Source organism: Nymphaea colorata, chromosome 13 (assembly GCF_008831285.2).
Source record: "Nymphaea colorata isolate Beijing-Zhang1983 chromosome 13, ASM883128v2, whole genome shotgun sequence".
NCBI classification, from domain to species: Eukaryota; Viridiplantae; Streptophyta; class Magnoliopsida; order Nymphaeales; family Nymphaeaceae; genus Nymphaea; species Nymphaea colorata.
Window position 1 is genome coordinate 8263458 of NC_045150.1, and position 20672 is coordinate 8284129.

Consider the following 20672-nt stretch of genomic DNA (forward strand, 5'->3'; position numbering starts at 1 on the left):
CCCTAGAACGATCCGATTCACACGGAGCGGGCGGCAGACCGGGTCGATCCAAGGTCGTCTTTGGACTTCGGAGGACAATTCCACCGAGAGACCCGCTATGTAAAATTAATGACGAAACGGTGCGTTGACTTTTTTATCGCCGTTGTTTAGAAAATCACGCCGACGTCGCCGTTAACGAAGTTAATGGTCTCTGAGGGCACTATGGTCATTAACCTGTTAAATGGCGAGGGCCTCGGCTTTTTTTTTTTTTTTGATCAGTAAATCCCCATTGGATTCTTTTGATTGCTGCAATTACGAAGTTACCCAGAAGAGTTCAGATACGACCGTTTTATTCGTCACGCCCTTTTATAATTTTGTCTGAAGTTATCGGAGTCGGTTTAAAAGAAAACCTCGATTTGGACCCGAAAAGTCCACTCCATGTGATGTTGGAATGCCGCAGTACGGGTCGAACCAAACACATGTCCAAGAACCAAAAACTCACGTACCGGTTTATTTTCCTAGCCAAGAAGTAAGGGCATTTGGAAGGAGCTCCTCTCGTTTCGACTGGGGCTGTTTCGTAATTTTCTTAATGGCGGCTCCATCACGTGTTTGATTTGCTCTCCCACTCAGTTCCACGCAGCAGACGAAGTTGCAGAAAGGAAAAGACGGTTTCACCCGTACAGAATAGCGGAAACGACGGACACGATCTCACAAGCTTTTGAGAAAAATCGGTGTCTACTATCGTCATTAATCTCTCTGCCTCCATCGCCTTCTTTCTTTATTTTATTTAATCTTCTGTTTTTTTTTTTTTTTTTTTTTCCTTTTTCAAAGGCAAAAGCGGGCGAGCGTCAAAACTCCTCGATTTTTGATTTTTTAAAGAAGAAAAAGAGAGGGAGGAAGGGCGAAGTTTCCGATGGATAGGAGACGTTCGAGAAACGCGGAATCGGCACATGGTGCTTCCCCTCTTCTTCTCATAAAGCTCTGAATCATGACTCTTTCCCCCAAGCCCCCAATTTGTTCCTACCGTATCGAGATATCTCTGGAAAGCACGATTACCAATTTCTGGATATTTGGAGATCCCTTACCTTCTCTACACCCAAATTCTCAACAACCCAAGACAGTGAAGTAGGTATCCTGTTCTTTGATTTCTTTGCAAGGATCTGATTTGCGGAAGATCCTGATTTCAGCGGTTTTGGAGTTGGGAGAGGGAAGACGGAAAAGCGGAAGTTCACCATGGGGAGGGAGTACCCTGTTGTTCCGCCTCGCTCCCTCGCGTCCCTCTGCGACCAGATCGCCCCCCTCTTGCCCATCCCCGTCTTCTTCCTCCGCCGCCACTCGCTTTCGCTCCTCCGGAAGGTGCAGCTTCTGTCCCTCGTCCTCCGCTCCGTCACCGCCTCTTCGCCTTCGGCCTCTTCGGCCCTCTGCCTGAGGGAGCTCCATGCCGTGCTCACCAAAGCCCTCAATCTCGTGCAGTTCTGCCACCGTTCCAGCAGAGTCCACCTCCTCCTGCTTCTGCCGCAGCTCTCCATTCACTTCCACGACATCGGCCTAGATATCTCTACCGTCTTCGACGTGCTCCCGCCGGGCTTTCTTCTGGACCTGGACCTCCGGGAGAACGCTCTCCTCCTGCGGCGTCGATCAGAGCCTCCCTGCGACCCCAAGGGCGATCGCCTCCGGCACGAGATTATAGCCGTTCTTGATGAACTCCGCCATGAGCGCCCGCCGGACCCGGAAGATCTTCGGCGGATCTTTTTCGAACTAGGGTTGCAGAACAGAGATGAATGCGACGACGAGATGGAGCGCCTCAGGGAGGTGATGATGAAGACGGAAGAGCAGGAGCCTGAGCCGTCCTTGTCGCTCGTCGATCTGTTCTGCGTCGTCCGGTACGCGAAGCAGCTCCTCTTCGGCATCGAATGCTCCGGTGCGTCTTCGGTAGAATCGGCGGATTGGGAGTCGGAAAAGGAAGAGCCAGAGATACCGGAGGATTATCGGTGCCCTATCTCCCTCGAGCTCATGCGCGATCCCGTTACGGTTTCCACCGGGCAGACCTACGACCGCTCCTCGATCACTCATTGGCTGGAGACCGGCCACGTTACCTGCCCGAAGAGCGGGCAGCTCCTCAAGAACACCGAACTCGTCCCCAACCTCGCCCTCCGCAGCCTCATTTCTCGCTGGTGCACCGAGCACTCGATTCCGTTTGACGAGTCGTCGGAGGCCGCCGGAGCCGGAGGTGCGGGCACGCTTGCTGTGATCAACTCGAAGCCGGCGATCGAAGCCACCAGGCTGACCGCGCTCTTCCTCGTCGATCAACTTAGGAGCGACTTGCCGTCTGCCAGGACGCATGCTGCCTGCGAGCTCCGCGTGATTGCTAGGTCCGGATCGCCCCTCATCCGGGCAGCGATAGTCAACGCCGGCGCTATTCCGCTGCTTGTGCCGTTGCTTGATTGTGGCGATCCCGTCGCCGAGGAGAATTCCGTCACGGCGATCCTCAATCTGTCAATCCATGACGGCAACAAGGAGCCGATCGTGTCGGCAGAGGGCTGCCTGGAGGGAATCATTCGCGTGCTCCGTTTTGGTTCGACCGAGACGATGAGAGAGAACGCGGCAGCGGCCCTTTTCAGCCTGTCCTCCGCCGCCGCCCTGAAGGAGCGGATCGCCAGCGAGCCCGGCGCAGTGGACGGCCTCGTCGAGCTGGTCCGTTCAGGTTCCATCCGTGCAAGGCGGGACGCCGTCTCCGCTCTGTTCAACATCGCCACGAAGAAGGACAACGTCCCGAGGGTCGTCATGGCCGGCGGCACGGATGCCGTGGTGGAGCTGCTCCGGGAGACGGACGGTGGATTGGCGGAGGAGGCAGCCGCCGTGGTGGCGATGCTGGCGAGGCAGGCCGACGGCATCGTGGCGGTGGTCGCCGCCCCGGGCGGTATCTCGGCCCTCGTCTGGGTCCTCCGAACCGGATCGCCCAAGGCGAAGGAGCATGCCGTCGCGGCGCTGCTCGAGCTTTGCCGGCACGGCGGCCAGGATGCGCTGGAGAGGGTCGCCAGGGCGCCGCTTCTGGTCCGCTCCCTGCACTCCCTACTTTACTCCGGTACGAGTCGAGCGAAGCGGAAGGCCGCGTCGCTGGTGCGCATCTGCGGCGGCTGCTGTGGGCTTTCCGCTACGACGCACTCCATGCCGGTCTCGTTGGCCGTTTCGGTTCCGTTCCGGTAAGCGGATCGCATCAGTTCCCGTCGTCCGGCACCTCTGGGATCCCTTTTTTCACCCATAAAATTACTGTTAACTAATTGGTGGTTAGATTATTTCATTCTTTGGGGAAAGAGGAGGGACGTGATAAAAAGTTCCTTTTTCTCTCTTTTTCTTCCGTGTACAAATGGTTGTTGCTCCCTGGCATTTTGGCGTTTCGTTTAATAAATGTGGAAGCAAAAGGCGAGCTTGTGATCATTTTCGCAGTCTTTGTCCTTGCTATCGGGATCGGTTGTGTGGTGTTGTGTGTATCTAAATTTGATAGGGAGCTTGGTTGGTTGCTTGTGGGTGTGAAATTAAATATGATGTACATAATATCCTTGTTGGTTGGTTCTCATACTTGCTCGAAATATTTGCGGAAGTGGGCTCTCAAATCCTCCCCCGGTTGTGTTTGCGTCACGTCACGAGAACAACGCGTGATCGTAATCAAAACCCAAATCCAATCGTCTCATCTTTCGCTTTACGTGTTGCAGACGCGGAAGCGCGCTTCTCAAGCGAGAGCGGAGCGTCTCAAGTTTATCATATCCAGTTGTTCCTTTTTTTTGTCTCACAACTTCTCATTACATCTGAGGAACTGTGTGTAGTCTTCGAGAGCGCTTCTTTTAGCGTCCGTGATGGCCGTTTGCAACCTTCATGACGCCCGGTCAACAAGCCTGTCATGTTGTTGGCGTTGTTTTTCTAAAACGAAAGGCCCAACTTTGCTTTTTCTTTTCTCCTCCTCTGTTTTTTACTTGAACTCTGAGGGGTCCCATCGGTGGATTGATGGGAACACGACGTCAAGCACTAGAGGAGAAAGTGGATGCACGTTAATCATGTTGTTGCCACGCTCGAACCCGTAGCCATTATTCTAACACCACCGCTACACGCTTCACAGGATCATCTTGGCATGGCATGATGAAAGCATCTCACATTAGCGGCCCCCACAAACGCATGTATCGTCCATCCCACTAATTGTCTGTCTGTGACAAATGGGTTCCATTCCATGCATCTTCCTCCTTTGCGTGTCTCCGGTCCTTAGTGCTAATGCATATCCTTTAATGGAGGTTTCGCAGAATTATTTGGCAACAGACTCTCTCCCATGCAAGTCGTAATTCACAAGAGTTGTGGCTGCCGTGCCCCCACCTGAGACGCAAAACCCAACTTAACGGCCCTATTGAAAAAGAGAAAACAAGGGGAGAAATAAATAAGCTGTGGGCTGTCGGCCCCCGAGAGGGACTTTTCAATGAGATGATGAGGGCGCAACGACAGACCTTATCCTTACATGAACCTGTCAAGCTTTTTACGATTGCCTACAGTTCATATTTCATCTTCTACTAAATCAGATGCGGGTAACTTAACATTTGCGCCCATTAATTATCACTTTTGCCTTTCAAAAAAGTTTTTTTTAAAAAAAATCATCCATTCATTTCGATAAGAGACTCCCCGAACTTACGCCAGCACCATAGTCAGTCATTCCAAAAATGAAGAACATTCACAAGCAGAGGCAACGTTGCTCCAGGAAGCAGATGAAGGAACTGAGCTATTTCCCCTTACCTGGAGGAGGGGAGCTCATTGATGGATGGAACTTATTTAATAAAAAAAGTATCATCATAAATCCATACGCCACTTCCTAGCCGTATTGTTTATGAGACAATTGGAGATTTCTATCTTCTTGCTGCCTGTTTCTTCAACATGCATGTGCATAAGAGCAAATCCTCCGGAGTACCCACTGACGCATGCGAAAGTGCAGAGGTATCAGGAGTTCAGAGATGGTCCCAACCTGCGATTCTGCTTTACTTTTCTGCCGTTGTGATTACTCTTTCAGCATCATCGACGCCGGGATGAGGAGGTTGATGTGTTAACCACGGTGGTTGATGAATTTGATTCTGAAATAAAGGGTAGGTGAGACGCTGCCCAAGTCTAAGTAAAGACCATTTTCTTTCCTTATTAGATATTGCTGCGGTCTCCAATCCAACTGCTTCACCAACTTGCTTATGTCTGCTTACTCATGGTGGTTGAAAGATAGAAATTCCAGAATATGGAGCAGGCGGACATAAAGGCTACCCGGGCCTGGAGAGGCACAACTCTGTGGAAATGTTTCAAGAAAATCAATTCTGATAAGCTGCCACGTCTGAGTGCAAATGAAAGAAAATGGCACAGCTTTTCTTTGAAACCACACACCTAAAAAATAGCAATAAATACACACTACACTAAGCTGTTCTATATGCACATCTAAGCTTTCTCCATGATCACTTAAGAACATCCATAAGTTCATTTCTGCCAGGTCAACTGTCAAATTAGTTAAAGATTATTGGTTTGCCCTCTAAGAAGGGAACAATTGTATAAATAGTTTGAAAAGAAAAAATTACAAAAAACACGCCCAACAAATGGCCATTATCAGATGGGTGTCCAACCTTTTGAAGACATCAAAGAGGCTCCTGACCCTTCATACAAACTCACGAACAGCCGCTTCTCCAAACAAAATGTTAAAATAAACATATAAAATGACTATAACACTCTCATTCTAAAGATTATATTGAAAAAAAAAAAACCTCTACCAGACGGCGAGGGTCACCATTGTCACCGTCCGGCAGGACAGTGACGGCCCTCACATGGAACAACGCGGGTGGGACAGAAAGAATCCTGACCCTTGCCCCTCAAGGAAGGATTTTTTTAAAGTTTTCAAAATAATGTATAAATGGAGGGCATTCTTGTCATTCATATATATATATTAACGTTTTACTTGGGAAAGCGATTGTTCATGAGTCTGGGGCCCTCTTGATGTCTTCAAAGAGTTGGGAGTTATCTGATATTGGTCCGTTGTAATGGAAAAGTTAGATTTCTCTTTTATTATTACCAAATTTTTAGGTGTGCTTATGAAAATTTCACTTTCCCCTTTTTTAAACAATTTTCCCAACTTGTAAATATATTTTCATAAAACAAATGAATAAATAATTAAATAAATAAATAAGCAGACAGCCAAGGAAGCTAAGCTACAGCCTGGTTCCACAACTGAATCCAGCTATTCCAAAAGTGCAGGAAAAAAAATTCCCGACCTCATGGAAAATGAAAAGAAAGCCAAGAAAGTAGTAGAAGGAATATAATTGTAGATTTCCATAATCAGCTAGGCGTAGTCAACGTCTAATCCTGATTGGCAAGAAACTTGAAGGAAGGATGAGCGTGCAGCCATACCAGAAATTGTTAGATTTTTACACAAAACCAAATAAGGTAGGGAGTTTTCGAAAGCACCATCTTGCAAAAACTGTAACAGAAGGTACATTCAATATGAATTAGCTTGAACTGTTGGAATCAAGTAATATACACAATGTTCTCGAAGTACCTAATCCTTAAGAACAAGTCTGATCTACTGTCTGCAGAGAGCGAACAACATACCCATGGAATGCGTGCACACACGTTCCTCCAGGCAGCTCCTGAGATCCCAGGAAGAGGACGGCCTTTTCCTGGCATCCCAGGAGCAGGCAATCAGACGTCCAACAAGAAGTCTCTCGGGAGTATTGAAGAAAGTAATAATAATGAATGTCTAGGACATTAAAACATCAAAACTGAAATGAAAACCTCCAGTTTCCATTAGCACCTACAGTAGAAAAGGACATCGCAGGGGAAGTAAAATAGTTACTTTTAAATTAGCAAATATCAATTATGAATTACCAACAAAAAAATTTACCATAACCAACAAATCTGCTTTTCCATACATTCAGTGTTTTCACGCTTTTAAGTTTTTAATTAGTTTATAACTCTTTCTTCTTTCAAGGTTGCCCTTCGGTTCAACTAGTGCAAGAGTTGAACAGAACAAATTCTTCTAAGAACAAGTTCAGAGGAAAACCTAGACCTCAGTTCTTCTGAAAGCAGCACTAAGATCCCTTCTGTATGCCCTCAAGCAAGGATAAAAACCTACAGTTCGGTTTGTGAAAGCGATGACGCGTATGAGAAGTCAAAACACATTCAAAGCCATTCCAGAAAGTCATTCCCCATCCACTTGACCAATTAGCAATACAAACACATGCAAAGCTATTCCAGAATGTCATTCCCCATCCACTTGACCAATTAGCAATATGAGAAGTCAAACACATTCAAAGCTATTCCAGAATGTCATTCCTCATCCACTTGACCAATTTGCAATTGATTCCTTTTTTTTCAGTTGTCATCCCCTCCATCAGTCTAATATTTTTCAATTCCCTAATAAAATCTGTCAACTGAAATCTCCTTGACAACCCTGAATGGCATCTCCCAAGAACACCATTCCTTCCACTAAATTTGATGCCTCAGCATGTCCACTACTATTTGATCAGCCCCCTCATATATTTAGCCCTGTGACCACAGGTGAAATTCCAGCTTCCCCATGAAAAGGCTAATGCATGGGGCATCTTTCATTTCCTAGTCCTGCTAAATATGCAATCCTGATCGCAACCCAAAAGAAGCTAAATCAAAGAAATATTTCAAAATTTTCCTACTGTTTGTGAACAGGGAAGTTACTTCAATTTCAAAGTCATTTTAATATGTCAAAAGAGAGCAAAGAGAACATGATGGCACTGGACAAAAGAATAGATACCCGAAATTCAGTATGCTGGCTGGAATCCAGAACTTAAAACCTGTTCATGGCCATGAAAATAATGTCAAGTAATTATGCCACAAAAGATCCTGCTGAGAAAAATGAAGGGGACGCACCATTGAGCAGTGTAGGAAGGGCATCTTTCTGATACTTTATGGGGAGTTCTGAAAGCTTCCCCAGCCACAGACTATTCCATGCAAAAACAACAGCAATGACACTTGGACCAAGAATTATTTGATTCAAAACAACCTGCAACATGATCTAAGCTATAAAACTATCCAAATTTCACCCTTCTCAGCTCAAAGAATATTTCTAGCTATTTTGCAAGGAATAAGGAAGATTTAGAACTTCACCAAAAGAATGGAATAGGACGTGAATCTACATATAGTGCAGAATGCAATCCCCAACTTATCCCACTTAAAAGTGGGTAAACCTTTCCCAACTAGCAGCGCAGCTTAAAGTAACCAAACACCACAATCTGAAATCAGTGAGCATCACCTTTGCGGACAAGGTCACCAACGTCTGCTTAGGCATGTAACGATCAAGAAGCTGATACCAAGCATACGATCCAGGACCATATAGAAGGAAACCATACGAGGCCATCCGAAGTGCCCGAAGCCAATCATGATCGCAGAGCAAGTCCAACTTGAAATCCTAAATCAATGTGTTCAATCAAATGTCGGATCCCGCAAAACATGGTATCCTCTCACTAGAAGCAGAAAATTTCAGAAAAACAAAAATCACAGGATTGCAGGTTTTTTAATCATTCCCATCAACCACTTAATGAGCTTCAACAACATGGCAGAAAACACTGTTTCCCGACTAATCTTATTTATTTGGAGAAATGGGTGGCTTGCGATTTCCAACTTGATGAGTGCGCCTATTTAAATAAAGGGCTCGATCTTCCACAGCAATGTCAGTACTAGATTCCAGAACACAACATCTCAACTTATCCCGTTCAGTTGGATACTTAAGACCATATCGACAAAAGGAGATTAGTTCAATGTCATTGCACCTCTTTTCTCTTCGTTATGGATCTCCATAAACTTCGGAGTAAAAATTCATCATACCAACAACAGGAATTAACCGCGAGACTCAAACCCACTATTCAGAAATAACAGGATATTCAGGAAACATTAGACTTCCACGACACGACACGACCTCCCAGGCTCCCAAACCAATTAGCAAGTGACCGCATCCAAAACTTCACGAGACCAAAAAGAAGGGAAAGAAGAAGAAGAAAGCAAGACCTTGTTCGGATTCCTCTCATGCGTTAGCGGCTCGCGCCTCTTGATCTTCGAGCGTTCGATGAACTGGGCAATGGTGTCGCCGGTGAGGGCGAGGGAGGAGGAGGTGGCGGAAGGGCCCAGAGGAAAGCGCAAGCTCCATCCCGTCCCGCCATTCTTGGAGGTGGGGGCATCGGAATCCAAGGAGCTACTACCCTTCGCTCTTGGGCAGCGGAATCTCCTTGGAGGGAAGGGGCCGTTCCATCCGAATCCCAGCCCTAAAATATCCATCTTCCCCACCAACCGTTCCCAGGATTTGGCTGTCACCTTGCTTCCTGACTCTTAAAAGCAGGATCCCAATTCGTTATTAGCTTGGAGACAAATTCATGCGACCTCATTCAGGGTCGCCGCCGCCGGTGTCTTCGATGGTTATCGGGATTTTATCGGCAACAGAAGATTTTCACGAGACAAACCAACGGTTTCTGTTTACTGAAGGACAAAACAAAAGCGTATTTATAGTTCTTTTTAAAAATTAATCATAAGGATGTGTATGTGTGTTTTTGCGATGTTTATTTTACAGGAAATGTGTGTGCGTGTGTTTTCTTTAGTGTTTAAATTGCCTTGGGCATAAACTTTCTTATGAAGGTTATACCTTATACTTTCCAGGTTTTGACTTGTTTTTGAGAGTCTAGTACATTTTTCATCTTATGTCACACTTACTATTATTTGCACCATTTGCAGCCCGAAGAAATTAGACACAGAAGTGTATTTTAAGAGAAAAAAAATTATAAAAAATCACTCCTAAGCCCTTGTCAAACTTCTTTTACATGCGGTCATTGTTTTAGATTTGATGCATGCAAGAGGAGAGTGTAACTCACTTGTTCTCAGTTTGCTCATTCATTTCAGCCATTAATGAAGCATCGTTGTTTCTCTGCAAGTCTACGCATAAGATGAGCATCTATCTTACGATGGCACTGTACTTGGGCCCAAGGAGGTGCGTAGAAGAAAGAAACGGCGTTTCATATGGAGGGCCTAGGTGGTTACACCACCTTAGTGAGGCATTTCGACTCAAGGGATGAGCATTGCTAGTCCAAGGTAGGGACAAGTTTCTTGTAAGTGTTATTTTTTTATATTTTTAAGTGGTAAAGTGTGGTATGTAAGTTAAAAGATGCACCACTGCCATTGTTGATACCAACACAAACCCGAGAGTTAAAAAGAATGAAGGGAGAAGCCTTCAAGTTTTTTTTTCAAACAACAGGTTGTATTCTCCCCTCTCCTCATCTTGAACATTGTTTCCCTCTATTGCTATCAAGCTTCTACACAAAACTAGAGACAACAATGGCGTTAAACAAACAAGCCAAGTAACTTGAGCTTGCCTTGTTAAAGCTTGGCCCGAGTTCAAGCTCGTGCTAAGCCATTTGCTAGACGAGTTACGCTTGAGTTGCCCAGGTCAACTCTTTCAGTGAGCTAACTGGAGTTCGAGTCTTACAAGCGTAATTAATTTCCATTGAAAAGATTCCCAAATTATAATATGTAAAAATAATAAAAAGTTGTTTTGACGCCTGACCCTTCCTGTTCACATGTTCTTTCTCTCTTCTCTGAATTTATCTCAAGCTTTCACCTCCAACCATGAATCTTATGGCCGAATCAGGCCATCGTCGGCCATAAGTGAGATCAGCCTCCCGCACTGCATGGGAAGTTCTTTTTTCCCATTATATTTTCACTTGTTTTGGGGCGTAAGGGTTTTGGTCTTGCCTGAAAATGCAGAAGCCATCATCGGCGGCCTCAGATAACCACTGAGATCACTAGCAGTACGATGTCGGCCCAAGCTTTAAACTTTGCTTTTCATCTTTTCAATAAGTTTTCGAAACCCCTTTTTCAAGTCAAGAATTCTGCAAGATTCTTTCATGGAGTTATCATTCTCCTCCTTCGCAGCAACACGCATACCTGATAGGAAGTGCCTCTTTCCTCTACAGCAAAAGCATATCGATCTAAATGATTCGATATCTAACTCCAACATGATCGATCAAGTCCAATTCAAGCCAATATTGTAAAGCCCGACTGGAAATCGAACAGAGCTCGAGCTGAATAAAATAAACGTCGAGTCGAGCCGGGGTCGTGTGTGGCTATTTTTCTTGGGCTTCTTAGTGATATTACATCTCTCTCTCTCTCTCTCTCCTTGAGAACAGAATGAATCTCTTCCCACATTTCTTTGGGTGCTTCATGGCCCACAGTGCTTGCTGTCTCACTACCAATAATATCTGAAACCTCAACTTTCTATGAAAACACGCAACATATTCCAGAACAAGTTATTACCGACCAAGAAATATGCAATGTATTCTCCCAGCCTAAAGATTCAACGCGCACACCAACCAACTACATACCGATGCACTCCACCATCACGTGTCTTCACATCTTCGAATCCATAGACCACTCCACTTCTTTTCATGAAAGATCAGGATTTCAAGAGGCTGACTAGAAAAAAAGAACGCCGTGCTAAGATGCAACCTGCCAAGCACAAGCAAGTAGCGCATGATACTTGGATTTCAGGATCTAGTAATTGTGCCGTACAAAATGCAGTAAGCATGTTTTTGAGATCATTGATTGTGGCAACCAAGTTTTTGGAATTAGAATGAAAATACAAACAGCACAGTTGATGATCTTACTGTTTCTATGTTGTCCTCAGATCTTTTTGAAGAATGCTGTGATGCTACCTTGTTTTACATCTTTCACATTGTTCTTCGGTGTTTTCTTGCTTCCAGCCTTAACTGGCAAGTGAGGAGGCGCAGCATTTGTTGAAGCTGCGGGCATTTTTACAACGGCAGGAGCCCTGCATGCACAAGAGAAACATATTTATAATACCAAACTACAGAGCTGAAAGAATACACACAAGAATGGACAAAGAAGTGTCCTCCAGCTTACACAATCTCCCGACTGAAAGAGATATCTACCAGCAACTCACAAGTATTTGTATCCAGAGAAAAACATAGACTCAAGTCTGAGGCCAGCATATTGACTTCTATGAATTAAACAAACTATAAGTCGATAACCATGGTTTAAAAGCCCAATAGAAGATATAGGTCTTCCCAAGACTCAAGCCAACTAAACGGGCCTTTTGATAAACCAAAAGAACTCATATTTAAGCAACCATGTGGATGCTTAGTTTATCTTCACTTCATCTCATAATGGACAATTTGACATCCATATTTAGATCATCTACACTAGGAAAATTGATCAGATTATGACATCATGCCGTTACATGGAGCACCAATAATTCAAACCAGGAAGTTAAGAAAATTTCCAACTAATATATATATATATATATATATATATATATATATAGAAAACGCACCAGCTTCAAACAGACTGATGACATGTAGATAGCTAAAAGAAATTAAAGCCAGCTCCACTTTCCACAGACTCGGGCAGAAGCAGATTGACAGAGACTAAGGAACTTGAACATATACATGATAATGCTCAAAAAACAAATATAGCAGACCTGTTTCCAGTACTCTTTTCAACACCATTATTTTCATCTTTGATATCCTTAGCAATTATAGCAGCATCAGTAGCGCCCTTATTATCTTCCTCAGTTTCTCCTTCCCATACAACCTCGGTAACTGAAAAACATGCCCACATAATCAGTAGAGAGCCTCTCAAAATATAACACTTGCAAGTAACCCATGCACCTCAAGGTAAACTAAAAGTAGGATACTCATAAATGGGCAACATGATAGTCAGTTTCATAAAGCATGCAATTGATACTTATCCACTGAATGTGATTAAACTGGCAAATAATAAAACAAAAAGACAGACAGCCATGTACCTTCTCTTCCACGATCATCAATTCTTGTCTTCAGAATTTTTCTCCTGGGTAGAACTGCAGCAGAAGCGCTTACTTTATCAATGTGATCGTTATTTGATGCTTCTGCAGATATGCCTTGGAGACATTCCGAGGAAGATATCCTAGACTTGCTTCCACAGTGTCCTTTTGGACTATCATTCAAGCTTAGACCACCGTCACTATTGGGCTCATCAAGATCCATTTGTTTTTTCTCTACAGTCAAATCATTATTACTGCATTTGGAACTAAGAACCGTGTGGGTCTTAGGAGGCTCCGGTGATGCAAGACTGATTACAGCTTCATCATCCTCTTCATCTGAATAATCAAAAACCACCCTCCTCTTTCTACCACCACTGCCATTTGAATCTCTTCTCCTATGGTCCTTCACATCATCGTCACTGCTTAGGGCTTCAGCCTCTTCCTGTGCATGTATCTGAGCTTCCGAGTTTGCTAAGAATCGCAACAAGGAAAGAAATCCAACATTTAGAAGAAATCGTTATTCAGATTCTTTACCAAACAAAATACAATGGAGCAACCGAACAAACATAAAAAGGAATTCACCATTCAGCTATGCATCAGGAACCATAGTCGGGATCTCCAGTAGTAAAGGTCAAACATCATGTAAATGTAACCCACTTGACCACTGGTCGAGTTGGTAAAATTAACTTCTTCTGAGTTGTGACTCTCAAAACTACAGACCTGGCTTCCTATGCGTTAAAAGTTAAACCAGGATTTTAACCCATCAGGAGTGTGTTTTTTACAAACACAAAAACAAATGCACTCCTAGGAAGCAATAGAATATTCCTTTGGTTTATATCCTTCACTGCAACTCCAAAACAGGGCAAGATATGATCATCTATGCATTGAGGAGTGTGTAATAGGATGTTTCAGGCTATTGGACCACATGGACACGGAGACTGTTTTCCAAGAAGGCTTTTAAGCCTCTGAATCTGCCTTTTTTAGTAGGCAAGGCAACTCCAGAGTTTCAATAAATCCCACATTGGGGTTTACATTGGTCAAAATTGCAAGTTTTGCAACCCAAACTAGTCTCGTCTTGCAACCAAATTTCTTAATCCATCATGTTAATCATGAACAATTTGATTTCATGAAGGAATTTTCCACTTACAGATGGGTCCTGAGCTATCCTTGGCAGCATCAGTGGCAGAAAAGCTGACTTTTGGTTTCGAAGAGGCACGACCCCACAACTTTGCTAGTGATCCTCCAGTTCCTGATGATTTCTTACCATTCTGATCTTTCTTTCTAACAGCAGAAGCAACTGAGGCCTTCTCAGAATCAACAATGGGTTTAGTGCACTGAACACCATTCCCATTATGCAGTTTCACTGGTTCCTTTGATACCTCAACAGAAGACTGAGGTACTATTGGTGAAAATGTTTTTGATTCGGTTGGCTTCTTTAGTATGCTATTACTCACAACTGCAGTCTTTGGCTCCACTGAACAAATGTTAAGAGGCTTCACATCAGCACTACGCTTAACAAAAGAATTTGAAACTGCACCATACCTGCAAAATGAACCCTATATCAAATCACTTCGTTTGATAAATTTTGAACCATGCAATTTAACAATGCTAACGGCATGCATGCAAAAACAAACAACGTGGGCAAAGAAGTGAAGAGCATTCAACCATGAAAGGGTTTCTTTGTTGAAACCTACCAAAACTTATCATGAATAAACTGGAACCATTCTGCCATACCTGTTGTCCCACAAACAATTCTCATTTGTCAAAGATTGACCAAAAAGCTCTTCTGCTTGTACATATTCGGCACTTACAAGTGCTGCAGGATCTTTTGGGATGGAAGCTTGCACGCTATACACCTGAACCGAACCATCTTTAAATTCCTCTTGTATGCCTGCATCATTTTGAGGGAACAAAACTACGTGACCACCTGAAATTAACCAATTCGACACAAATATATACACAAAGAACAACACTTGGGCATTTATTTGTGAACATTGATCATGTTAGGCAAAAGGTAGCCTCCTGTACAAGAAACGGCTGTTGGGAACTTCCTTTATTCAAAAGAAAGTCAGTACAAGAAACGGCTGTTGGGAACTTCCTTTATTCAAAAGAAAGTCAGAAACAAGTATACAGAAACCCCTTTGGGTTATACACATTGTTGACGGATCTTGATGTATGGGTCCGGGTCTGGACCCGATCCAGTATGTCCTGGTTTGGTATGTCCTGGTTTGGGCATACTTATACCATTGTAAACACTAATCTTTAGAGTTAATGAAGTTTCAAAGAGAGAGAGAGTCTGGCGGCTAGTGGGCACCAGACCTCCTCACCCGTGGTTTTTTCCCTCTAGTTGAGGGTTTTCCACGTTACATCTGTGTTCGATCTTCCGTTCTTGTGCGTCTATTATTTCTACACACATTATGACATTAATTATCTATTCACTGATAGGTCTCACGACTCTCACTCCTCCAACAAGGGCCCCTATTCCCTACATCCATCCCATTGCTAAGTCAAAGAGCAAAAGAGCACCTGCCATGGAACCTACTTAACCATTATTAATTTCCTGCTTACTGCTTAACCACTCTCAATTTCCTTAGTATTTTGTTTCATGTAGTTCCTCAAACCTGTCTCTTACCTTCTACAGCATCCCATTGACATTTTTTCATCCAACACCATTGGCTGATAGCCAAAATCAAATTGCAGCTATCAAAGATAATATTCAGGCATGATTCCAAATGGGATTTTAAAAGTACCCCCAATGTTATCGTGCTCCAATATAAGGATAGCGACATTGTGTCAATTATCTAAATTATTTTCCCTCCCTTTTTGGTCTTTGAGAAGGATCTTCTCAAGAGATGAAAGTATGTTATATGCATAGCCTTAGGTTTGTGCACATTGAGATATTATATATTGGTCACCTATAAACCCCATGGGCCTAGGCAATCAGGTGCACATGGTGTGCCTAGGTTGTCTAGGCGAATATATAATTAAGCAAAAGAAGAAGAAGAGAAAGGGTTCTGCAGAGATGCAAAATTGACCCTACGCTAATGGAGAAATAAACCTATATATTGGAAGCTTCTTAAAAGTTAAAACAGAAGCCTCTTCATACAGTAAAACACCAGTATAAGATGATAACTCATTCCACATCCACTTGGAAGTATGGTAATTTATCCACCAGCTAAACTTACCAGAGAGTTTATCTTTCCGAGAAAGTACCACAGAATAGCTCTGTGGTTTGTCCTTCAACCACCCAGAAAGTGCGTATAGAACTTCCAGCTCACCACCACGAAGCTCAACAAACTCCTTAAGCACCCTATTATATAATGATAAGTTTGTGGTTCAGACTGCAAGAAAAGCAAACAATTATACGTTCAACTAACTAAATAGAGGAACAGAACATGGTCTACCTCTTGGCTTCATTGGACGATAAAGAGAAATAGCGGCTGAGCCATTTGTATGACACCTGATAAAGATTTCATATCATAACCACAACATCCTTTAGCAGAAATTACAAATATTAACCTAAAAGCTTCACAAGAAAACATGGAAAAAGCTAATTCAAGAATGTCAATGAGAAGGAAATTGCACAGCTAATGTGGGACCAAGCGAAGGATGAAGGGGAAAAGACATTCATTCAGAAAATTCATCCATTGAATGACTAACAACAATGGTAGGAAACAAGCACCAGTACGTCATAAGCAACATAAAATAACCTAAGACAATCTGGTTCAGGAAGTTCTATATGCATGTACTAAGTTGCTAGAGACTTTGCCTCTTTGTTCTAGATAGAAAACTTAACCTAAAGCAATCTGGTTCACGGAGTTCTATTTTTCCCTATTCGCCCCGCAAACGCAAGGAAAAACTGTCTAGATGTAATATAGCAAAAGAGAGATCAACGTGGTAAATTTTGCATGATAAAATTGACACAAATCCTTGTTGAGAATTACAGCAGAGTCTTCATCTAATCTTTAGTTCCACTTATTTAATGACTAAATAACGAGTTTCACAAACAAGTGAGGAGAATGGAAACATGGTCGTCCCCCCACCCCATCCTTTCAACAGCACAATCAACGAAACAAAGACGGAGGGAACCATAGCTCCACCAACAAAGAACAACAACTTGAACCTAATTTCCCTCGCAAACCATCTATGATCCAAAGTCGACGATGCCCACAATAAGAAACAAGATGAAGATCGCGACAAACGTCCCTCGTAACATAAAATCAACTTGTTTAACACGCAGGGACGGCTATGGGCAAAGAAAATTACCACTTGAAGTTTATCGTGAACAATAGATTGAATCTCGTCGAGGATACTAGCGGAATCAATTGCCCCCATCTTCACTCTGTCCTTCTCTCTCTGGCGCCTTTGGCGGAAACCCTTCACATTTATCGCGCCAGAATGAGTCTTGGGTTGCAGTTTTCCCGCCTTTGCCTTGCGTCCTTACCTCGGCTGGCTTGATCTTTCAGTGCTCCTTCATGTCACGCTCCTACGGACGAGCTTTCACCTGAGACTGATTCTTTTAAGTGACCGATACACATATTTCCTTTTGCGTGTTTAATTAGTTCGAAATAATTTTCTTATCTTTTGGTTTTTTTGTTCAGTGGAACGAAATAAGAAGTTAGCCAATTCTAATATAAGGCAATAAACAATATGATTTTCGTTCCGAAGAGATTCTTTTAGGAAAAAAAAAGTTGTAATTTCATGAGTCCTCTTTTGTGGCATTCGAGTGTGAGATTTGCGAATCTCAGGCAGATCGTGTGGCCACTTATTTAGTTCTAAAACCAATATTAACTGTACCTTTCTAGTATATTGTTTAGGCACTAAATTCATTTCGTATAATTTAGTTGAACCCTGCTTTATATTTCTTATTTTTTTTCCTCAATTATCAATCTTTCTTTCTTTCTTTTTTGCTTCATGAGGTCAAAACTTTGCCCTCGACAGAAAACGGGTTTTTAGATTTCTAAATAAATGATACAAGGACCTAAACCGCTACTAGATGAACACATATCAAGTTCAAAACTATTACATTTCTTGGCATAAAATAAAAGATGTGGGGGGAAGTGGTATGCACGTAAAAAGAGAGTTGGTACAAAAAAAAAATTAAATAATGGATTTTATTGTTTCTTTTTCTAAGAAACCACTTGTATTGTAATGAAAGACATTGTTGCTGCTTATTTTATTGAGTATGACAATATTTCACAAGGTGCTCGTTTTTTATACTTCAAGATAACATTCATGCTATGTTTTAATTTATATATCGGTGTCCCTTTTTGCATCATAAAAAATTTTTGCTTAAAAAAATGAATAGAAGACTAGTAGTTGCTAGTTGCTTTAACATTCCAACTTCAATAGCTTCAAATTACGAGAGGCTACGCCTTGGGCTGTTCCTTTGAGTTTGACTCAAAGTCCAAATTCTCCAAATGGATTATATGTTGGCGTCACAGGCCTTACGAAATAATATATATATATATATTTTTTAGTGTGGTTTTCTTAAGTCTAACTCAATTTGGCATGTTTACGTTTTGATTAAAAACATTTGTTGATCTTAACATTGTCAACACTTAAACTATGTTTCTTGTAGAGTGTTAAATTTTATAAACAGTGTGGACAATTGATATTGTAAAACCTTGTTCGTACGAAATGTTTGGGAAAAAAAAAAAGGAAGAAAGCAGGGAGAGATGGTGGGCAACAAGCCTCGTACCCAATGGGTAGTTGGGTACACCGGTCGGGCTTGGACTGGTTTTTGTTTACTTTTGAACTGACCCAATTAAAAAAATTTACTGAGCTGAGCTGAGCTGGCCCGATTCAGGTATTGGGCATCCGACAATACCATCAGACTTCTGACCTAACATATATATATATATATATATATATATATATATATATATATATATATATATATATAGACCTTGGCATATGACACTAACAATTGGCTTGCTTAAACAATATTGGATAACTTTTTTATATAATATATAAGTGTCACCAATGGCACCCTTGAAAACTCTTCATATGTTGCTGATGGTACTCTTAGAAGCTCTCAACATATCGTTAAGGGTTTACGAAATATTGAAATATAAAATATTAAAGATTTTCAAATATGGGTATTACATCGAACTGGATAGTGACAAGTATAAACTTGACGGTGGAGCCCAACCAGATAACTAAGTGGGCTAGAGACTAGAGTTGGGCTGCCAGCAAAGGCTACGGGCCAGCCGAACCCTGTTTGAGTGTTGGGCCGGCCCGACCCAGCCTTATACTAAAAATATAGATTGGGGAGGGAGAGAGATATGAAAAATCTCAGCCGTCATATTATATATTTGATGACTGGGATTTGTTGTCTAATAATGTAAAGTTAGCATCGAAGGACTATATATATATATATATAGATTATATTTATTTATTTACATACATAATGATGATGATAATAATAATAACAATATATTTTATAAATTTGATGACTGGGATTTGTGTACATTTTCTTTTTTTGTGGTAACTAATAAAAGTGTTCAATTCACATGTAAAAAGCTAATGTTTTCTTCCACAATTTGGCTTTAGTACTATAGTGACAGGGTGATATAAGAAAAAGTAGATTGGAACATACTAAAATCATTTTGAGAGCTCTTTCAACGTAATGTTATTACAACGTTGTAGGTGAAATGATGTGACAAATAACATATATCAAAACCACTTTTAAAATCACAGGCCAAAACATTCATAAATAATTGGAATGAGAATATTAAATTTGTGATTTTAGCTATTGAAACTTTATTCAACCATCCAAATGCAACTTCCTTGTGCATGAAATTGTGGACTGTCACCTATAGTAAACTTAGAAATTGTGGCTCTTTGTCGTAATGAGAGTTTTATCAGTTGAAACTAAGTTTTTATGTGGTTAGTCGTAAAGGCGAACGTGCTTTTCTATAATCTACAAAAATTATCACAGTTAAGAGTGATTGTTAGGTACTGAATATTCTTTCATGCTTCAATCAAGATTTTACTCGAAAGTATTCTTTCGTATTCGATGCAAGTATTTGTTTTTATATGTTTAAATCATTGTCAAGGAAATGTTTGCAATAGTGGATGAATCATCCGTAAATACTGGACGCCACCTGAGAGAGGCGCCAGTATCGGAGGGAGCCGCCGAGCGGCTTCCTTGTCCTCACCGGCAGGCCGATGCTGTCCGGCAGATCCACCGGCGACGGCAGCCACCCTGCGGCTCTTGTTGCAAAAAGAGATGGGGTGACAATGAAAGGGAGGAGGAGAATCGGGGAGAGAGAGAGGGAGAGTGAAGGAAGGAGAAGAGAGTGAAATCTGAGCCGTCGATCTTTAGGTTGGTGGCTCGATGTCCTGTGATGTGTGGATAACTTAGAGTCAGGATTCAGGAAATATATAAATAAATAATATATATATATATATATATATGTATGTTTTCATAAGTTATATTTTGTACCATGTGAATTCAATAACAACACACAATCTTAGAAGTTTCGCAATTCATTAACAGCAGGTGTTGTTGATGTTTCATGACTTTATCAAAATGTAATATTTTAGAACCAAGTTATTTTTTATGATTAAGCGTTACATTAACTATATTAAAATATTGATTCTTTTAGACAATATGAATGTATTGATATTTTACGGTCTCATAAATTAGATGTTTTAATGGATGGTTGTTATAGACATAAAATATATGTCATTGCGGTTCACATTGTTTTTATTAAGTTATGACGTGACGGAAATGAAGCTTGGGTATTAAGGTTTTGACTTTATCCAACTTTAATGTCTAAAATTTGACTTCCAAATACCAAGATAACACAACTCTTACTTTCAAATTTCAATCAATTCCGAGAATCAT

General features: G+C 42.0%; 3 protein-coding genes across 5 annotated transcripts; 1 reads left to right on the top strand and 2 right to left on the bottom strand.

The window, feature by feature from the left end:
• The first annotated feature begins 877 nt into the window (after nucleotides 1-877).
• Nucleotides 878-3417, top strand: LOC116267114 (U-box domain-containing protein 17-like). The gene has a single exon (XM_031648688.2). It carries the CDS (start codon nucleotides 1213-1215, stop codon nucleotides 3184-3186), a length of 1974 nt encoding a protein of 657 aa, XP_031504548.1. The 5' UTR covers nucleotides 878-1212; the 3' UTR covers nucleotides 3187-3417.
• Nucleotides 3418-4725: 1308 nt separating this feature from the next.
• LOC116267221 (protein sym-1) lies at nucleotides 4726-9417 on the bottom strand. 3 transcript variants are annotated; one of them, XM_050081286.1, is made up of 6 exons: nucleotides 9019-9417; nucleotides 8267-8422; nucleotides 7885-8017; nucleotides 7769-7808; nucleotides 6592-6659; nucleotides 4726-5284 (listed from the first exon to the last, which is right to left on the bottom strand). In XM_050081286.1, the coding sequence occupies exons 1-6, from the start codon at nucleotides 9283-9285 to the stop codon at nucleotides 5259-5261; spliced, it is 690 nt and encodes a 229-aa protein (XP_049937243.1). In that variant the 5' UTR covers nucleotides 9286-9417; the 3' UTR covers nucleotides 4726-5258. The 3 variants fall into 3 exon arrangements, with proteins under 3 accessions (XP_049937243.1, XP_031504693.1, XP_049937244.1); XM_031648833.2 differs by lacking the exon at nucleotides 6592-6659 and having other exon boundaries at nucleotides 9019-9411; XM_050081287.1 differs by lacking the exons at nucleotides 4726-5284; nucleotides 6592-6659 and adding an exon at nucleotides 6699-6793 and having other exon boundaries at nucleotides 9019-9414.
• Nucleotides 9418-10274: 857 nt separating this feature from the next.
• LOC116266637 (uncharacterized) lies at nucleotides 10275-17247 on the bottom strand. Its single transcript, XM_031647937.2, has 9 exons — nucleotides 17084-17247; nucleotides 16222-16277; nucleotides 16003-16127; nucleotides 14552-14708; nucleotides 13965-14359; nucleotides 12821-13288; nucleotides 12494-12614; nucleotides 11661-11824; nucleotides 10275-11502 (listed from the first exon to the last, which is right to left on the bottom strand). Exons 1-8 carry the CDS (start codon nucleotides 17150-17152, stop codon nucleotides 11677-11679), a joined length of 1539 nt encoding a protein of 512 aa, XP_031503797.1. The 5' UTR covers nucleotides 17153-17247; the 3' UTR covers nucleotides 10275-11502; nucleotides 11661-11676.
• Between the last annotated feature and the right edge of the window lie 3425 nt (nucleotides 17248-20672).